Source organism: Centroberyx affinis, unplaced genomic scaffold (assembly GCF_046629955.1).
Source record: "Centroberyx affinis isolate AG114_WGS23_722 - 3 ecotype Tasmania unplaced genomic scaffold, CSIRO-AGI_Caff_v1 ptg004822l_1, whole genome shotgun sequence".
Lineage (NCBI taxonomy): Eukaryota > Metazoa > Chordata > Actinopteri > Beryciformes > Berycidae > Centroberyx > Centroberyx affinis.
In genome coordinates, this window is record NW_027282351.1 from 24,640 (window position 1) to 41,254 (window position 16,615).

Below are 16,615 nucleotides of genomic sequence, written 5' to 3' on the forward strand. Positions count from 1 at the left end.
TGTGTCTGTTCAGGTCACAGAAGTGGTATGCAAATTTTAGATATGATTTTGTTACAACATTTAATAGCTTGCTAGCTAGCTGACATAAGATTAAAATCCCTGTTGGAAAAATATTTATATTTTTCAAACTATTTGGTGATAAATTTCAAGTAATATGGTTTTCTAAAACTGAATATGTAGTGTTTTGGAATGTAAATGTATTTTTTTTTTTTTTTTTTGTGTTAATTGCGTATCTGTGGTGCAGGTGACAAACGGGTGGTGAAGCTCTATCTCAAGTCCAAGGAGACGGGCAAGAAGTTCGCCAGCGTTGACTTTGTCTTCTACAACTGCAGCGTCCACCAGTCGTAAGTTGGAATGACTGTTTCTTTGTGGAAGCATTTTATATTCTTTGTCTTATTTGTACAAGGTTTTGGGAGGAAGGACAGTGTCTTTGTTTTTTTCTCTCCATCCTTTTCTTTTGAGCGATGGTCTCTCTGTCCACTTTCCCCCTGGGCTGTCTCGTGTTACTGTCCACGAGATACAGTTAGGATGTGGGGGCTTACACACACACACACACACACACACATCCCACCCCCCTCCGACCTCCACAGGAGGCTTGTGTTACCGTCGGAGTGAAAAATCGAATGTGCCGTGTATGAGAAACGATTGGGATATGAGATGGTAATTCTAGTCTTATTATCATAACCCACGGTACACCCTAATGATATTTCAATGATTAATTCATTACACATGACGGTATGCCATAATGCCTCCCAAACACAGACCCTAAACTCACTTGTGCCTCTTCTCCACTTGATAAAACAAATACTTCAAGCTTTGTTGAGCGCTCAGATGCTCAGTTTGGCTCTCATTTACACAGAAAAAGCAAGGCATATACTGTAATAGTGTGAATAAAAGGACCGCGGTTCCACTGCTTAAATCTTTGATCAGCCTTTTCCACTGAGTCTGTCTCCTTCACACTCCAAATGCCCTCAGCTATCTGCCCAATTGCAGTTCACTGCCTCCCCTAATCCACCGTCTGCTGAAAATCTTCACCACCCATGGAGCCACACCCCTAGGTCAGTCCTGCCCCAAGCCCCATGCACCCTGCTTGGGTAAGACATGCCTCTGCCCCCTCCGCCCCACGCCGTTCTATCCCCCCCTCCCTCCTAACCAGCCATGGCTCATCCAGGGTAGGCCGGGGCGTCTGCTGGGGTATTAGCCTCGGGGCAGCAGATGGCTCGGAGGCCCCTGGGGTACCGCAGGGCTCCGTCCTCGCTCCCCTCTGGATGTTAGATGAGCCTCCTTCGAGGATTGTCCACACACACATACACATACACAGACATGCACGGCCACACCTCGCTCCGCTCTGTCACTTACAGCTCACTGAAGCCCTGGATGTCTCGGACACCTAATCCGTTACTGTGACCTCTAGCACAGCTCCCCCCCTTTTCTTGCCCTCGTACACAAATCCCCTGCCGCAACAGCGCTGATTAGCTCAGCTGGTTAAGGGTGTGGTGGTTTACAATGTCAACTCACGGTTAATTCAACTCCCATAAGGACCTCATGATGCGTGCGCTAACCCCCCCAGTGCCTTTCACCATTTAGGATACGTCTTATATCAGATACAACCCCTGTGGATACAAATAGCTTTATCTAAAGATGCAAACACCAAGTCATAGGCATGACCCAACACTGACACATAAATGGATACATGAAACTGTGATGTCAAATTTAAGTTCCGAGGATCCTTCCTAATACTGCAATGAACTCACAATACTAATGCAGGAGCTGCATCAGAGGTGACGCAGACGAGAAAGTCACCCATTTGAAGATATTACCCTGATGAATTCTGATTAAATCCCCTCCCTCGGCTGATCTAATACAGCCTCAGAGTGATGTAATGGACACGTTTAATGAAGTTACGGATATGGCACGTTGCGTCTTCGGCAGCGACTCTGATGAGCTGATGGCGAAGAGAGATGCTGAGACAAGAATCCCATTTGGAGCTGGCACTCCTGCCCGGGTACCCGCCGTGCCCCCCGGGCGTCAGCGTGTGGCGTCTGATGAGATCAGACTGGTAATGTCGTTGGCGTAATGACTACGGGCCCACATGGCCAGACGCAAGGCTCTATTTCCAGACTGCTTGATCATTGTTTACAGAGATAAGTTCTCCTCTAATGGGCCAAGACGTAAAATTCTGCAGGCTTTTACGTGGTGGGGCATGCAGACACTCTTGAAACACACAGGAACAGACGCACGTTACCAAGTAGACTCACATACAACACACATTAGCTGTCCCCTCTTGAATTCCCATTCGTCTATTTTTTGCTGTCTTGTGCTGTTCTCCGCTATCCCACAGAATGGTTCTGTACACTGCTAATTCAACACTACCTTGTGCAAGAAACTGAGCTCAACGTTAGAATGCCCCCTCATGTTTCTTCATAGCCTACACCCACACACCGACACCAACCCCCAAGCCCAAAAACACACACGCACACACACCCCTCCCCGCTTATTTACTCAGCTGATTACGTTGTGGCCCTTGCCTTTTAAAAAATGCCATAAATTTGCGTAGCGGTATTAATCTAATTAGAAATCCCACTGTTTCAGTTTAAGGGTTGCGGAGATTGAAATAGAAAATCACCCACGGCCATGATTGCTCCTTAATTAAATATTTCCATACGCTTTTTCTCATTCCACAGCCCCCCATTTATTAAAGATAGGGTGGATAGTCTGGCAATGAATTGGGGTCTAAATGTCTATATAAGGCAATATGAAGCACCTTTTCTCACTGTGGTTAATGTGGCTCAGGCAGTGACTGGGTCATTTGTTGTGTGATTGAGGGTGCTTATAGACTAATTTAGTCCATAGACAGAGGGAGAAAAAGTGTGTTGAATTAAATATCTGTCATACGTAGAGGGAGGAAGTTTTTTGCTAGAGATGAATGTAAAGAGCGGTGGGTAGAATGAAAGACACAGAGAATGTGAGTGCAGTTTAAAAGAGGTTTGAAGGCACCAGTCCATCTGAAAATAAGTAAAGTGGCATACACAGTCAGAGTTTTACCATTTGGGATTCCTTTTGTCTGCCAGTTGCCACACAACGTCTGACCTTAACATTGGCAGATATACTCAGATTGCACAAGTGTACATACATCCACCAAACTAAACACTCAGACATGCAATACTACTACTATAATGTATGCACACATACTGTCGTGTTTTGATACTTTTTTTTATATCAATCCCGAAAAATTTTGAAGGGATCCAGTAATGACAGGACAGATTATTCCAGAGGACCATTAAATCAGTCAGCTCCACTCTGTTGAAATGAATAGTAGCCAATAAATAACTCATTCCACCAAGTGCAGGGGTGTCAAACGCACCTCACAAGGAGAGAGGATTGTATTTAGCACTCCAAATCGACCAGGGAGAGAAGAGAAAATCACAGCCTATTGTGAAGGGGCTAAAAAAAACCCACTACTGCTCCAAAGCTAGCGTAGCTCGATTAGCATCTGAATATGAACGGATTAAATTAACATTATGAGCGTGGCCATACGGGGAGCGTGTCTGCAGCCGCTGAGGGTTTTTGAGTGGCTGTGGGCTATGGTGAGCGACAGGAAGGAGGAACAGGGAGTTACTAGGGGGTCCGACGAAAGGAGCCCACCCCTGGACAAAAGAAATAGAATCATCCAACGTCCCCCAATAGCCTTGGGTGGGCCCTCCTTGAAAGGGTTGGCGTCCAAGCTAAAAGAGATATTTTGAGGTCCTGGGGCGACTCATGACAGGGGGCCTTGGTTACTTCCAGGAACCAAAAATGGGCAGTAGGGGGTTGTCAGACAGGGCCTGCGGCTGACCCAGGGTGGCTCACGTGATCTATTCATGGCACCGGGGGTAGTCATGAAAATTGTAGAAAGTTGGCGGTGGCTGCATGCTGATATTTTGCTTGTTATTTCAAAGTCACCGGTTCACTAACAAGGTTGATTTGACATGAATAAAACATAAAAGTCAGATAAAAGGAGGTATTATCGGGGATTAGCGACAGATGTGTTGACTGGTGTTTGGGTGTGAACTACTAACTGTACATTGTACAGTTCACTGCTTGGTTCTGGTTACCTGCTGTGCTAAGTCGGTGTTGTACTGTTTTTTGATGAGCAGTGATCCATTGCCTGGCCCCCAACAAAAAGACTCTTTGAAATTCAAAGAAGCGATCATTGCTGAGCGAACAAATGTTAACAAGCTGCACCACGAGCCACATGGCTAACTGCCCCATGTTCATTTGTCTTGAGTCAATGTCATCTGCTCTTTTGTTCAGTGCACAGGCCCATCTTCAATATCTTTCCAACTCATTGGAAACAAAACCTTTAGCCGAAACCCCAGATCTGCTTTTTGAGGATATGCACACTATGCTAACCTAACCTAGCGTAGCCTAATCACTTTCCCTCCATTTGTTGGCAACATTGACAAATCTCCCTCTTGCTCTTGTGTGGGATTAAGAGGCCTGTTATTTCCTTAGCCGCCCATCCCTCATTCTAAATGGACAGCTTCTCTCAGCACAATGCTAAATTGGTCAATTAAAGCGGCAGTGGGATTGAATTAAGCTCCAGCCTCTGATCTCGCTCAAAAGGAGGGGTCTGGGCTGGAAACGATCGCTTAAAGAGCGCACCTAACAAACGAGCGGCCCTAATTGATCCAAATGAATCCACGTCAGGGTTTGATGGATTCGTATATGGGCCCCATCTCGGAGCTCAAGAGTTAAAGCCCTCATTTTTCATGCGGATAAGGGGAAGGGTAGCTGCCATTTTACATGGGTTAAAATGCACTCGAGAGCTCGTCAGGAGCGTGCCCATATCGATTCAGACAGATGTGAGAATTTATTCCAGGCAGATGTTGTTGAATACAAATCAGCCTGCACATTGAGCACCTCTCTCCACTCTTTCATTGTTCTGGATCTACACTTGCGTGCTTCGACTGCATTAAATGTGGGATTTTGTTATTCTTTCAATAAAACACATGCTGCTCACAATAAGTGCAGAATGAAAAAAGACATAGAAGTAATTCTGAAACTGTAACACAAAAGGCCCTAATAAGCTTTCTGATGAAATAATGATTGTTTTTGTAAACTAATCATAACTGCGTTAGATACTGCAGCATGCATAAATGAGTAAGCAAGTAGTGTTGCGGGGGATTGAGTTGCACTTGACAAAGCTCAGGGCCGAGAGAGGACCAATAACATGAGGCAGCGTTGATAAACTAGGCACTTGAACCTGCCTGACGCTCCTCCCAGGCTCCTGTTAGACGTGAATATGTACACACACACACACACACACACACACACACACACACTTCCCAACTGCCGACCTATTGTTGCCCCCCTCTCCCATGAGACACCCACCCAGAGCCCCGCAGGCTACATCCCCCCTCCCTCCCCCCGTTTTCCCTCTCTCCCACGATACCTGGCGTCTCCACCTCTCCCAGGGAAATCCACCTGCTTTTGATCTCTCTCTCTCTCTCTCTCTCTCTCTCTCTCTCTCTCTCTCTCTCTCTCTCTCTCTCTCTCTCTCTCTCTCTCTCTCTCTCTCTCTCTCTCTCTCTCTCTCTCTCTCTCTCTCTCTCTCTCTCTCTTTCCCTCTCTCCTTTCTCCCCTGTCTTTCTTTCGCCCCATCTCTCCGCACCTCGCCTCGACTAAAGCAGGTGAATTTAAAATGGTGGAGCGCTCTTAGCCCCACGGATGAAAGAGAGCTTTAGACAAAGAACAGGGGAGAGCTTTTTAAAACGAGACGGCAGGGAATGAAAGGAATAGATGGAGTGAGGGGGAGGGGGGCGGGGGAAAGAAAGAAAGGAAGACTCAGGCTGAATGGATGGAGAGAACGAGACAGCAGAGATGCAGAAAGAGGGAAAGGGGTGAAATATATGCAGAGAGTAGGCTGATTGTGAGGGTGATCATTGAAGGTATTGAAGCCAGCGATGGACAGTCACAGGAGAGCAGAGAGTGATGAATGAGGGAAGAGAGGGGGAAAGAGAGGTTAAGACAGTTGATAGATAGGAGGGAAGATGGGAGGATGAAAGGTGAGAGGAAGAAAAGAGGGCTACAGACAGGATGGGAAAAGACAGTATTTGACGGTGGATGATAAATAGACATCAGATGGCTGGAGGAAGGGAGACAAAGAGAAAGTAAGGGTAGAGATTTACAGAGGAAAGAATACAGTAGTGTGAGTGTTTATAATGCAGTATATCCTCTATTATACCATAGTCTTTAGGTAGATTTCACTTCACGTCACATGTCCTATATATTGTCTTGCCCCCGTTTGATGAACTCCATTATCTATTTTCACTTTGTCTTTATTAACCTGCCTCCTTATTCTCCACCTCATACTGTTTATGATATAACTCCAGATATCATAAAAGAGACCATGAAAACTTTGTCACAAAATAGATTTACAGAGGGAAAGATGAGATGGTCACACTATTAAATTATATTGAGAGCACACCAGAACATCCTATTCATTATCTACCGCTCTACTTTATATGCCACCCGAACTCTAAATAGTTTGAAGCGATCCGTATTCAAAACCTGGGATGCATGTTCCGTATTTCAGTATACTTGCTTGGTGAATAGATTTTATGAAAGAAATGTGGAAGAGAAATAAGAATGCAGACCAGTCCTGACCAAGCTGTCTAATTTTGAACACACTTGACATGTTATTGGTTCAAAGTCATTCTTTTTTGTTGCATGCAAATTTTGCAACACTTCTCTCTCCCATCTTTCCTGTCACTCTCCACTGTATGCTGTGTGTGTCAAACGAAGCAGTGATGCATTAAAACAAATGATGAAAACTCATCAGTCGGACTGTAAACTCCCTAACATCCCCTCTCATCCCTCCCTCTCCTGTTTCAGCTGCCTGTCGTGTGTGAACGGGTCGTTCCCATGCCACTGGTGCAAGTACCGCCACATGTGCACCCAGAACGCCAACGACTGCTCTTTCCAGGAGGGACGCGTCAACATCTCCGAGGTGAGTGTCCTGCCGCTTTCTGTCCCGCCGCTTTCTGTCCCACCACTTTCTGTCCCGCCTCTACGCATAAGTCTATCCCACTGCCGCTGGACTTCTAAATCTAAAATATTCACACATATCGCACATAATACAGTGATTAGTGTAACTCAAAATCGATATATTCATATTTATTACCATTATAATGGTAGCCAGAGCGCTGTAATTCAGTCATTGCATTTTTATGTGCGTCTCCTGTGACACAAGCCATAAAATGTCCAAAGTGCAGCCCAAGCGATGTGACAGATGATTCTGATTAGGAGACTTGGTGAATGTTGGGCAGTTTTTTTTTATTACCTGTAAGTTTTATCAGAACCACCATAGTTCCCAATAAGCTATTGGGAAGACAGTGCTTTGCTTGTACATGCACTGTAGCTGTGATAGTGGAGTGGGATAAATGCTGTCTGCATTGCATGAGCTGTGGAAATGTTTTTAGCAAGTATTCTCATTCGCATATACAAACTCTATACTCTATAATCTATAGCCATATATGTGCAAATTTAAGCAACACACACACACACGCACACCTTCACCCTCACTCCCTCACACCTTCTGTAGCTTTCGCCTCGGGGTATCCTCATCTCACCCTGCTGTGTGTCTGCTGTCTGTATATGCGATAGCGGCTCTTGGCACGGTGACAACAGCTTGTGTACCGTGCAGCAGTAATTCTGTCTTGGCCCATAAGGCCATAAGCAGGCCTGGATGAATGACTGTCTATGGAAATACTGCCTTGTTCTAACATAGCCAAATGCTACATTAGCATAAAAGCTAATATCAATCGCGCAGAGTGGCGGCAGGAGCGGGCGACGCGCGAGGCATAACAAGTGTGTTTGTCAACTGCCAGAGTGTATACAAGAAGGCAGTGATGGACCCGCACACACACACACACAAACACGTTTATGTGTACACAGGTTTTGTCTCTCTTTCTCTCTCGATCATTCACACAAACACATAGTGGTGCCTATATTGACACACACAAACAAACACACACGCTTAAATGCATATCTTCTCAAAGGGTTTATGGATGTAAATCCACTGCAGTCCCAATTGACTGACAGTCATGCCTGCGCTTTATCTCTTCGACTCCACACACACACACACACAAATGCACATGCACAAATACACACCGCTTCCACCCTATCTCCTTATGTTTGCGGTCTGACTCTCTGTTATCTGTATGCAGATTAAAACCCCCTGGTAGGCTGGCCTGAATCACCGGCCTTTATTAATTGGTCAACCTTTATCCAATTACTCTCCTCTTTATCTCTTCCCTCAACCGGAGCCGTGCAGAAGCTGTAACGCTAGTGTGCTAACCGCAGCCACTGTCCCCATCCAAAACAACACAGGGGCCCGGCCTTCACGCCTCACGGAGCTAACGCTAGCGGATTAGTGCTCCCATCTGCAAGACATGGGGAGCGCGCTGGCTAGCACACTCCGAGCCGAGAGAGGCCAGAGGGGCAGCGGATGGATAAACAGGAAAGGCCTGCAGCGATGGAGGGAGAAACAGAGGAAGGCAGGAAGGCAGGATGAAGGGTGCAAGTAAACATATAGAATGAGTGGTGATACTGGTGAAGTGCAATGCCAAGAATGGAGAAATGTTGAATACCAGCAGAGGCATAGCATGCACAAGAGCAAAGTCTACATCTGACCAGATGCTCAGTTAATTCATTTTTTGAGGCACGTAGATGTAAAATATTTTGAAAAGGATCTACAAGGATCTCATTTTATAATCTCTTGCCTATAGATCTATTCATGGCTGATTTTAAATAATATTTTTGGTGCAATATGTTTAGAGGTAGAAGCATGGCAAAAAAAAAGGATAGGCAAGAACAAAGAGAGAGAGAGAGACAGCATGACAAAGAGAAGGAGACAGATGGATAGAGAGGGAGACGAGGAGATTCAGAGAGTGGAAGAGTGAGAGAGGAAGAGAGAGAGAGAGGGAGGGAGGAACAGACAGACTGGCTGACAGTGGCATGTGGACAGAGAGACCTCTCCTGTCACCTCGTCTGCCCAAGAAACCACCGGCCACATGCTCTGCTAGAGAATCCATCATCTGCACTGTCAGACACACACACACACACACACACACACACGGTATTTGTGTCTCTCATGCACAAAAGCGTAAACATTCTGACAGAGCGTGCACACACACACACACACACACACACACACACACACACACACCTCACACAGTCATTCATCATCCTTCTCCTAGCTGCCATATCCATTAGTTGCGCTCTCAATGCCCCAACAAGTACAGCTCTTCCTGTAGGCTAGTCTTATCCCTCTCCTCAGCCCATCTCTCTCTCTCTCTCTATCTCTCTCTTTTCTAACCCATCCGCCCCATCGCTCACTCATTTGATGCTCATTCACCCTATCCCCCTCTCTCTCTTTTCCTTCTCCTTTGTCTTCACCTCTGTCGTCCCTCTCTTTCCTCTGTGTGTGTTTTAGATTGTGGATTATATTTTGGGAGAAATGAGAAAAGGGACAAAAATTGCCCCCTGCCCCCCTCTTCCTTCAGACCGTATGGTGTTGCCTCTTTATCTGCTGGTGTAGAGGGAATGATTTGGCATGGCATCAGGAGTGTGTGTGTGTGTGTGTGTGTGTGTGTGTGTGTGTGTGTGTGTGTGTGAATGTGCGCTGCCTCTCTGCGGGCTTGCCTTGCTCTGCTCTGCTCTTGTCTAAAATAGTAGGCAAGGCTCAGACGGACTATTCAGCCTAGTGTGTCCCTCTGTGTGTGTGTGTGTGTGTGTGTGTGTGTGTGTGTGTGTGCACGTATGTTTTGCGCTCTTCATTTAGACCTCAAACAATCCTTTTTGCCATGCTGTAGCTTAACCCAGAATCCAAATAGCAGTGGTCAAAATAACAGAGCAAAATCTGTCCACTTGATAGCAGACATTTCACTCAGACCTTTGCCTTTTTCCACTGCAGCTGAACACAGTTGGCAGGATTGGAAAGGACTCGTCCTCAGACTGTGATCAAAGGCCTGATAGAAGTTTTCACACAGGGTCGAGACGTGACCGTGGCTCACGTCTGACTCAATGCCGCTTGAGAGAGTCGAGGTGGGACCAGCTGGTCACTCGGGTCCGTCCAACTAATCTTCCCACGTTTAGAAACTTTGACCGAGGTGGAGAGATCGGGCCAAATGAACCTTGCACGTATGCAGTTCACTTTTTCATACCATCAACATTCACTCCCCCACCCATACGCTCTTAAACACTCACACAAACTTTCTCTATTCCTCTTTCTCTTTCTCTCTCTCTCTCTCCATCCCTCACTCATTCTCAATTCACTTCAATTCAAATCTGCTTTACTGTCGTGACAGGAAAGAAACCTGTGTTAATAAAGCAATATAACATCAATTGGAGTAATATTAGAAACATTAAAAGATCAATAGTAGTAGTTAATGAAAAATCAATAAATACCAGTGGGATCAGCCATAATATAATAAACATTCCACAGCAATTTAAGTTGGAACAATTCTCTTTCTCCTCGCACTCTCCTTCCATTTCTCTCTCTCAGTCTATATCTCTCTCGCTACCCCTTAATTTCTGTCCTCTTTTTTCTCTTCCTCAAGTGTTTCGCTCTCATCTCCTCCAGTATCTGACTCTTGTGTTGCCATGGCAACCAAAAGGACTGGTGTGTTCCCGACGAGGACTCCCCCCCCCCCCCCCCCCCCTTCTCTCACAAGGGCTTAACCAGCGCTATCTCGCCCATCTGTAATTGGTTCGACCAAATTGCATTGTATGGAATAACTTCTTATTTGTGGTTGTCGGGCAAAAAATAGGCGAACAAACAAACCAAAGAAAAAATAAAAAAATCCAACATAAAAACAAAACAAAAAACAAGCCAGCCAAGGAGTAAAAGTCTTGTAGTGTTTGTTTATGTGAACAGAGTGTGTCAAGGAAGAGAGAGCAGAGAGAGAGAGAGAAGGAAATGGAGAGACAGAGGAAGCGGGGAGGAAATAAATATAATGAGTGACATTTCCAAATCAAATATGCATAAATCAACAATGCCTCCAACGGCACGACAAACAAATTCTCGAATTAAGGGGCGACCGGGCGGAAAATTGCGGGAGAGGAGGAAGAGTTACTTTGGTAAAAAAAAAAAAGAAAACCTGAAGATAGAGGAAGGCTAGAGAGGTGGAGGCAGGGGGCCAAAGCGGAGGAGGGAACGATTCGTTGCTATGTAATTCCTTTACTTATATCATCGCTCTTTTGCCTTTCCTCCCATTCTCTCCTTCCACTTAAGGAACTTTATTGTCATACCTTCCTCTCCTCCTTTCTCCCTTCTTCCTCCTCCTCCTCCTCCTCCTCCTTCCACACCCCTGGAGAGAAAGTGCTATTCTGAGCCAAAGACTTGATGAGTGCCAGGCAGTGTTCAGGGTGGTTGAGCTCAGCTATGTTAAGACATGCTTACGTGTTTGTTTTGCTGCAGACCAAGGCACAATCTCACCCCGGCAATCAAGGCGGCGGTTAGCTTGATTGAGATTTGTGGTTACAGCACTGTCTTTTTTGTTGTTTTTTAAGTCTGTGGCTGTCGCTACCTCTCCTCCGTCTGTCTGTCTGTCTGTCTGTCTGTCTCCTGCACTACTTTTTTGTCATTTTTTAGGAGTAATTAACAACTCCAACGACCAACTATTTTTGGCAATTGAATTTTTCCATCCTTTTATTTTTGATGGACTCCTTTAATCGTCAAGGTTGTACAAGTCACATGTTACAATATCTTTTTTACGAAGCGTACGTTTGAACTACAATTTCTAAGCAACATAAGAGAACTATTTCTCTTCAGGGTCGCTCTGCCATCGTTCATCTTCCTGGTAGACTCTGACAGAAGCTTCTCCAACACGGCTCTCTTTTATAGTCCAGTATGTTTTCCACATCTGTGTCATGGCATGTATGGCTCCAGTGATGATTTTTTTTTTTACCCTTCCTTATAAATTCAACACCTTCCTCTCCCCCCTCCTCCTCTTCCTCCACCTCTCCGTCCTCCCTTTGACTACTTGTGATGTTGCTAATTTTCACATCCATGTTTAAAGTAACGTTTGTGCTTAATGCATTTAAAAAAAAATGCATTTAGACCACAGGCATATAGTGCACATAAACATGTATCACACTTACACACACACACACACACACGTGTGTCTCTCTCTCTCTCTCTCTCTCTCTCTCTCTCTCTCTCTCTCTCTCTCTCTCTCTCTTGTCTGTTGCCAATTAGCAAAATGTAATGTTAGTGTATGACACATGACTGCATTAACAAGAGAGGCTCCATATAGAGTTAGAGCCAAGCATAAGAATACACACACACACACACACACACACACATACACACTGAAACACACTCTTTCTCTTTCTCTCACACACACATCCTCATAGGGACACACACACACATATAGATACACTCACACAAACACATGCTTTGTGTATTTCTCTCTCTCTCTCTCTCTCTTTCTCTCTTTCTCTCTCTCTCTTTCTCTCTCTCACTCTCTCTCTCTCACTCTCTCTCTCTCTCACACACACACACACACACACACACACACACACACACACACACCCTCTATGGCTGGCAGGGTTATTTGTGACAGAGGTGTGAAGGCCCCGGACCGTGACATTCTGGCACACTGTGTTTACCCTGGCTGGTACCCAGACACTAAACAGAACATACACACACACACACACTCTAGAGGAGGGCATCCCACAGATTGTAGGCCAAGGCCGCTGTGCTTAAGGGGCTCACAGTGTGTATATACATGTGTATGTACGTGTACTGTTCGAGTGTGTGTGTGTATGTGTGTGTGTGTGTGTGTGTGTGTGTGTGTGTGTGTGTCTGTGTGTGTCTGTGTGTGTGCGGCTGTCACTGGTTCTTATCAGGCGAAAGCACAACCAGCAGCGCAGGGCCAGAGCGGGGGTGCGGGCGGGGTTGGGGGGGGGGAAGAAAACGCATAATATCCACCCTTTCTTTCTCTCTCCTTCCCTCTGAGTGTCTATCTCTGAGGAATATCTCCCTTCACTCCTCCTCATCATCCTTTCATTCTTTCGTTTCTCGCTCTCCTGTTTCCTCCCTCTCTTCTCTCTCTCTGCCTCTCGTGCCTTTCCCCCACATTATGTCTCTGCAGTATCGCTCTCTCTCTCTCTCTCTCTTTCTCTGCCCTCTGTCACGATCCGCCAACGTTCTCAACCTTTTTTCCTCAGCGCCCGCTTCTGTCCATCCTTCCTCTCTATCCGTCCCTCCCTCCGTCCTTTCCTCTGTTTCGGCCCCTCCAGCATCCCTCTTTCTTCATCTTTCACTCCCACGCTTCGTCTATCCTTACGTCTATCCCGTCCTCCACTTCTTCTGATCATTTCAGTCTCTTTCTCCGTCCCTCCCTCCATCCATCCTTCTGTCCACCCCTCCATCTCAGTCTCACCTAGTGTATCAGTAGTCTGTAAATTAGCATTAGGTTCACTGAGGCAACCTTTCAAGATCACACATCCATCTCTCCTGCAAGCCTTACCAATCCCTCTTTTCCTCACATCTCGTCTCGTCTCAGTCAGTGCAAACGTCTCCCCTTTTTGTATTTAATTTATCACATTTTAATTCCTTTACTATTTCCTCTCTCTCCCAGCTTATTTTTCTTCCCCCCGCTGTCGTCCCTGTCTTTGTTTAGGTGGGTAATCTTCCCTTTTTTTTTATCCCCATGGCTAACTCTCACTCTATTTGTTCTTCTACCCCCCCATCTTTTAGTCCTCCTTTTTCTTCTCTCTCTCCCCTCACCACACCATGTAACGCACGGCCAGACACACACACACACACACACTCTCACGCTCCTGCCTTTCATTAAGAGGAGACATGCCTGAGCCATGTTTAATAAAATATAAACCATGTCGGGAAGAGAGAGTGGAGAGATGAGTGTGTGTGTGTGTGTGTGTGTGTGGGGAGGGGGACAATGTTTACCCCCCCAAATTCCCAATACAATGCAGCTCTTCCAACTCTGCATGTATTTCACTGAGGACGACCAAAGACGGACAGAGGTTCCTTAATCGAGACCAGATGTAAAGTCAGAGAGAAGAAGAAAAGAAAGAAAAACACGAATGAAAGAAAGAAGCATAGAGAAGGGCAGGGAGGGAAATAGAGAAACTCTGGCAGTAACAAGCGGCCGATTACATTCAGAATGACGCAATTTATTTTCCAAATGTTCTCCATGGTTGGAGGGAAGGGAGGGGGAGAGAGAGAGGGAGAGGGGGAAGGAATGGCGGGAGGAAGTGGAGGCGACGGGGTGAAGTAACCGCATGTCCTCCTTGCCAGATGGATCCTCGCCGGAGCGTGACCCTCCGCTGTTAACCCTTGGTTTGGTTTGGTAGCGATACCCGCACAAACCACTTCTGAGAGGCCCCAACCCCTCCCAACCCCACTTTGTGAACTTTCTCTGGAAACTTCTCAGCGGAGACTTGTCCAAGAGTCAATAATCACATTTCCACCTCGGGGAAATCAGTTTTAGACTGTATCAGGTGTGTTGGCGCACTCTCTCTCTCTCTCGTCCCTCTAATTTGTTAATAGAGAACGGGGAGGAGAATTGAGAAAGTGTAAGCGTTTTTGGAGCACTGGTAATGTAATTCAGCTCTTCAAAGTCACGTTGCTCCTCTGTGTGTGTGTGTGTGTGTGTGTGTGTGTGTGTGTGTGTCTGGGCGTGCATGTACTTCCCACACAATTGTATGTTTCAGGGAGAGAAAAGGCAGGAGAATGTAACTGTGCGCTAAACACACAGAGACATGTTCAAAGGCAAACACACACATGCATGCAGATGTTTGATTTCTCTCTCTCTCTCTCTCTCTGTGAGATCTTGGACTATTTTTAGCCCCACCGTCCCACAGCTTATCTTCCCGTTTCCTCTCCTCCATCCCTTCCCTCTTTTTTATTTTTTTTTATTTGACATGATACAGCACGCCTTCAGCAGCTCTCCCTAAAATTCCCTCGCTTTTTTCTTAAAAGCCGCACTACCTGGCAACGTGCATCAATCCCTTACCGACAGAAGGCAGGAAAGATGGGCTGTTTAAAAAAAACAAAAAAACAGCCTTGGCCGGTAGACCGCATTAGAGAGACCAGCCTATCATACACTAAGAAGTATGCTTAGTATACAAGCGTGCAAGGCCGCCGGTGTTATATTTAGGGAACAGGGCGGAGTCTATCAAATGCAGCTTGCATTAAGTGTTACATTAATGCAAATTCGAAGGACGTTTTGGGCCCTTTCGTTGGATAATGGCCTAATTGGTTGAAAAGTGTTTATGCTGAAGTGACATTGAGAAAACATGATGTTGCATCCAGCTAGAGCTCAGTGCTGGCAAAAGAAAGTGTGTGGTGTAACTTTGCTGCAGGGTTGTTTTCCCCTTGATGTAATCCTCTGCCATCCGGGCAAAGCCCACTGACGCAGTCACCTCAGCTATGCCAACATGCTGGCTACAGCTATGAATACTAGATCAGTGAGGGACTTAATGAAGAGCTAATGTCAAGGCTCACACACACACACACACACACACACACACACATATGGAATATGGTGACATGATAGATGCACAGGGGTTCCCAGGCCATGCATGAGTGTGTTTCAGTGTGCTTGCGCGCGGGTGTGCGTGTGTCAGTCACAGGTCCCGGTGGTTTAATTATTCAGGCTGTATTAAATCTTCATTTCCGCAGCCCTCACAGTCTGCCTGCCTAATGGAGAACACAGATGAATATTGCATTTTCACCGTCAAGCCTAGTGTGTCTGTGTGTGTGTGTGTGTGTGTGTGTGTGTGTGTGTGTCAGAGAGAGAGAGAGAGAGAAAAAGAGAAAGATAAATGCAGAGTCACTGAGAAAAAGAGAGATGAAGGTAGTTGAAGAAAGATGAAGTGAGCCGAAGGAAAGAAAAATAGAAAAAATGCAGGGAGAGCAATGAAGGAGAGAGAGTATGATTGAGAAATAGCGACTAGCGAAGGAAGAGGCACAGAGAGAGAGAGAGAGGGGGGGGGGTAAAAAAAAGTCTCGTAGCGTGCTGCGTTGTCCCGTCTCACAAGACCAGCTCGCTCTCTCTGTCATGTTGGACATTTCACCCTGCTGTTTTACTAAAGTGGCTTGCGCTGATTCTTATTCCAACCTCCATTTAACCGCCACACGCGGGCTCCTGTGGAAACTCTAGACGGTCAACGATCCACCACACACAAGCAAGCGAGACATGGAGATTGACTCCGTTGCTGCTGGCGCACAGGGTTTCCCCGGGTTCTTATAATGTCTGAACAAATCTGAAATGATCTCAATTTAAGGTCTTAAAAAGCATCATGTAATGACAGGTTTATTTTTGTAATTTTTATTAGGATGCAGATATGAAATTTGGTTGAAGTGTTGACCGATTACAATACCAATTTGATCTTAAAACTTAAATTAATACAGAACAGTTGTACAATATGCCAAACATGTTTTCTTTTCACTGCATCTACTTTAATAAACATAATTGGACATCAAACCCTTTCAGTATATTTAATTTATTGGTGTCCTTTTTGTAATGCTGCCCATATATAGTTTCAGAACTTTCATTAGCTACGTTCCATCAGAAAAAGGCTGTTTTTGACAGATTTT

The 16,615-nt window shown here is 45.7% G+C and overlaps 1 protein-coding gene across 1 annotated transcript in view; it reads left to right on the forward strand.

The window, feature by feature from the left end:
- LOC139666136 (plexin-A1-like) overlaps window positions 1-16,615 on the forward strand; it is a gene marked incomplete at both ends in the record, with an annotated part of 83,358 nt that overhangs the window by 20,950 nt on the left and 45,793 nt on the right. Inside the window, 2 exons of the mRNA XM_071545254.1 lie at window positions 245-344; window positions 6,877-6,991. Of these exons, the coding sequence (XP_071401355.1) occupies window positions 245-344; window positions 6,877-6,991 (215 nt within the window). The remainder of the gene's footprint in view (window positions 1-244; window positions 345-6,876; window positions 6,992-16,615) is intronic.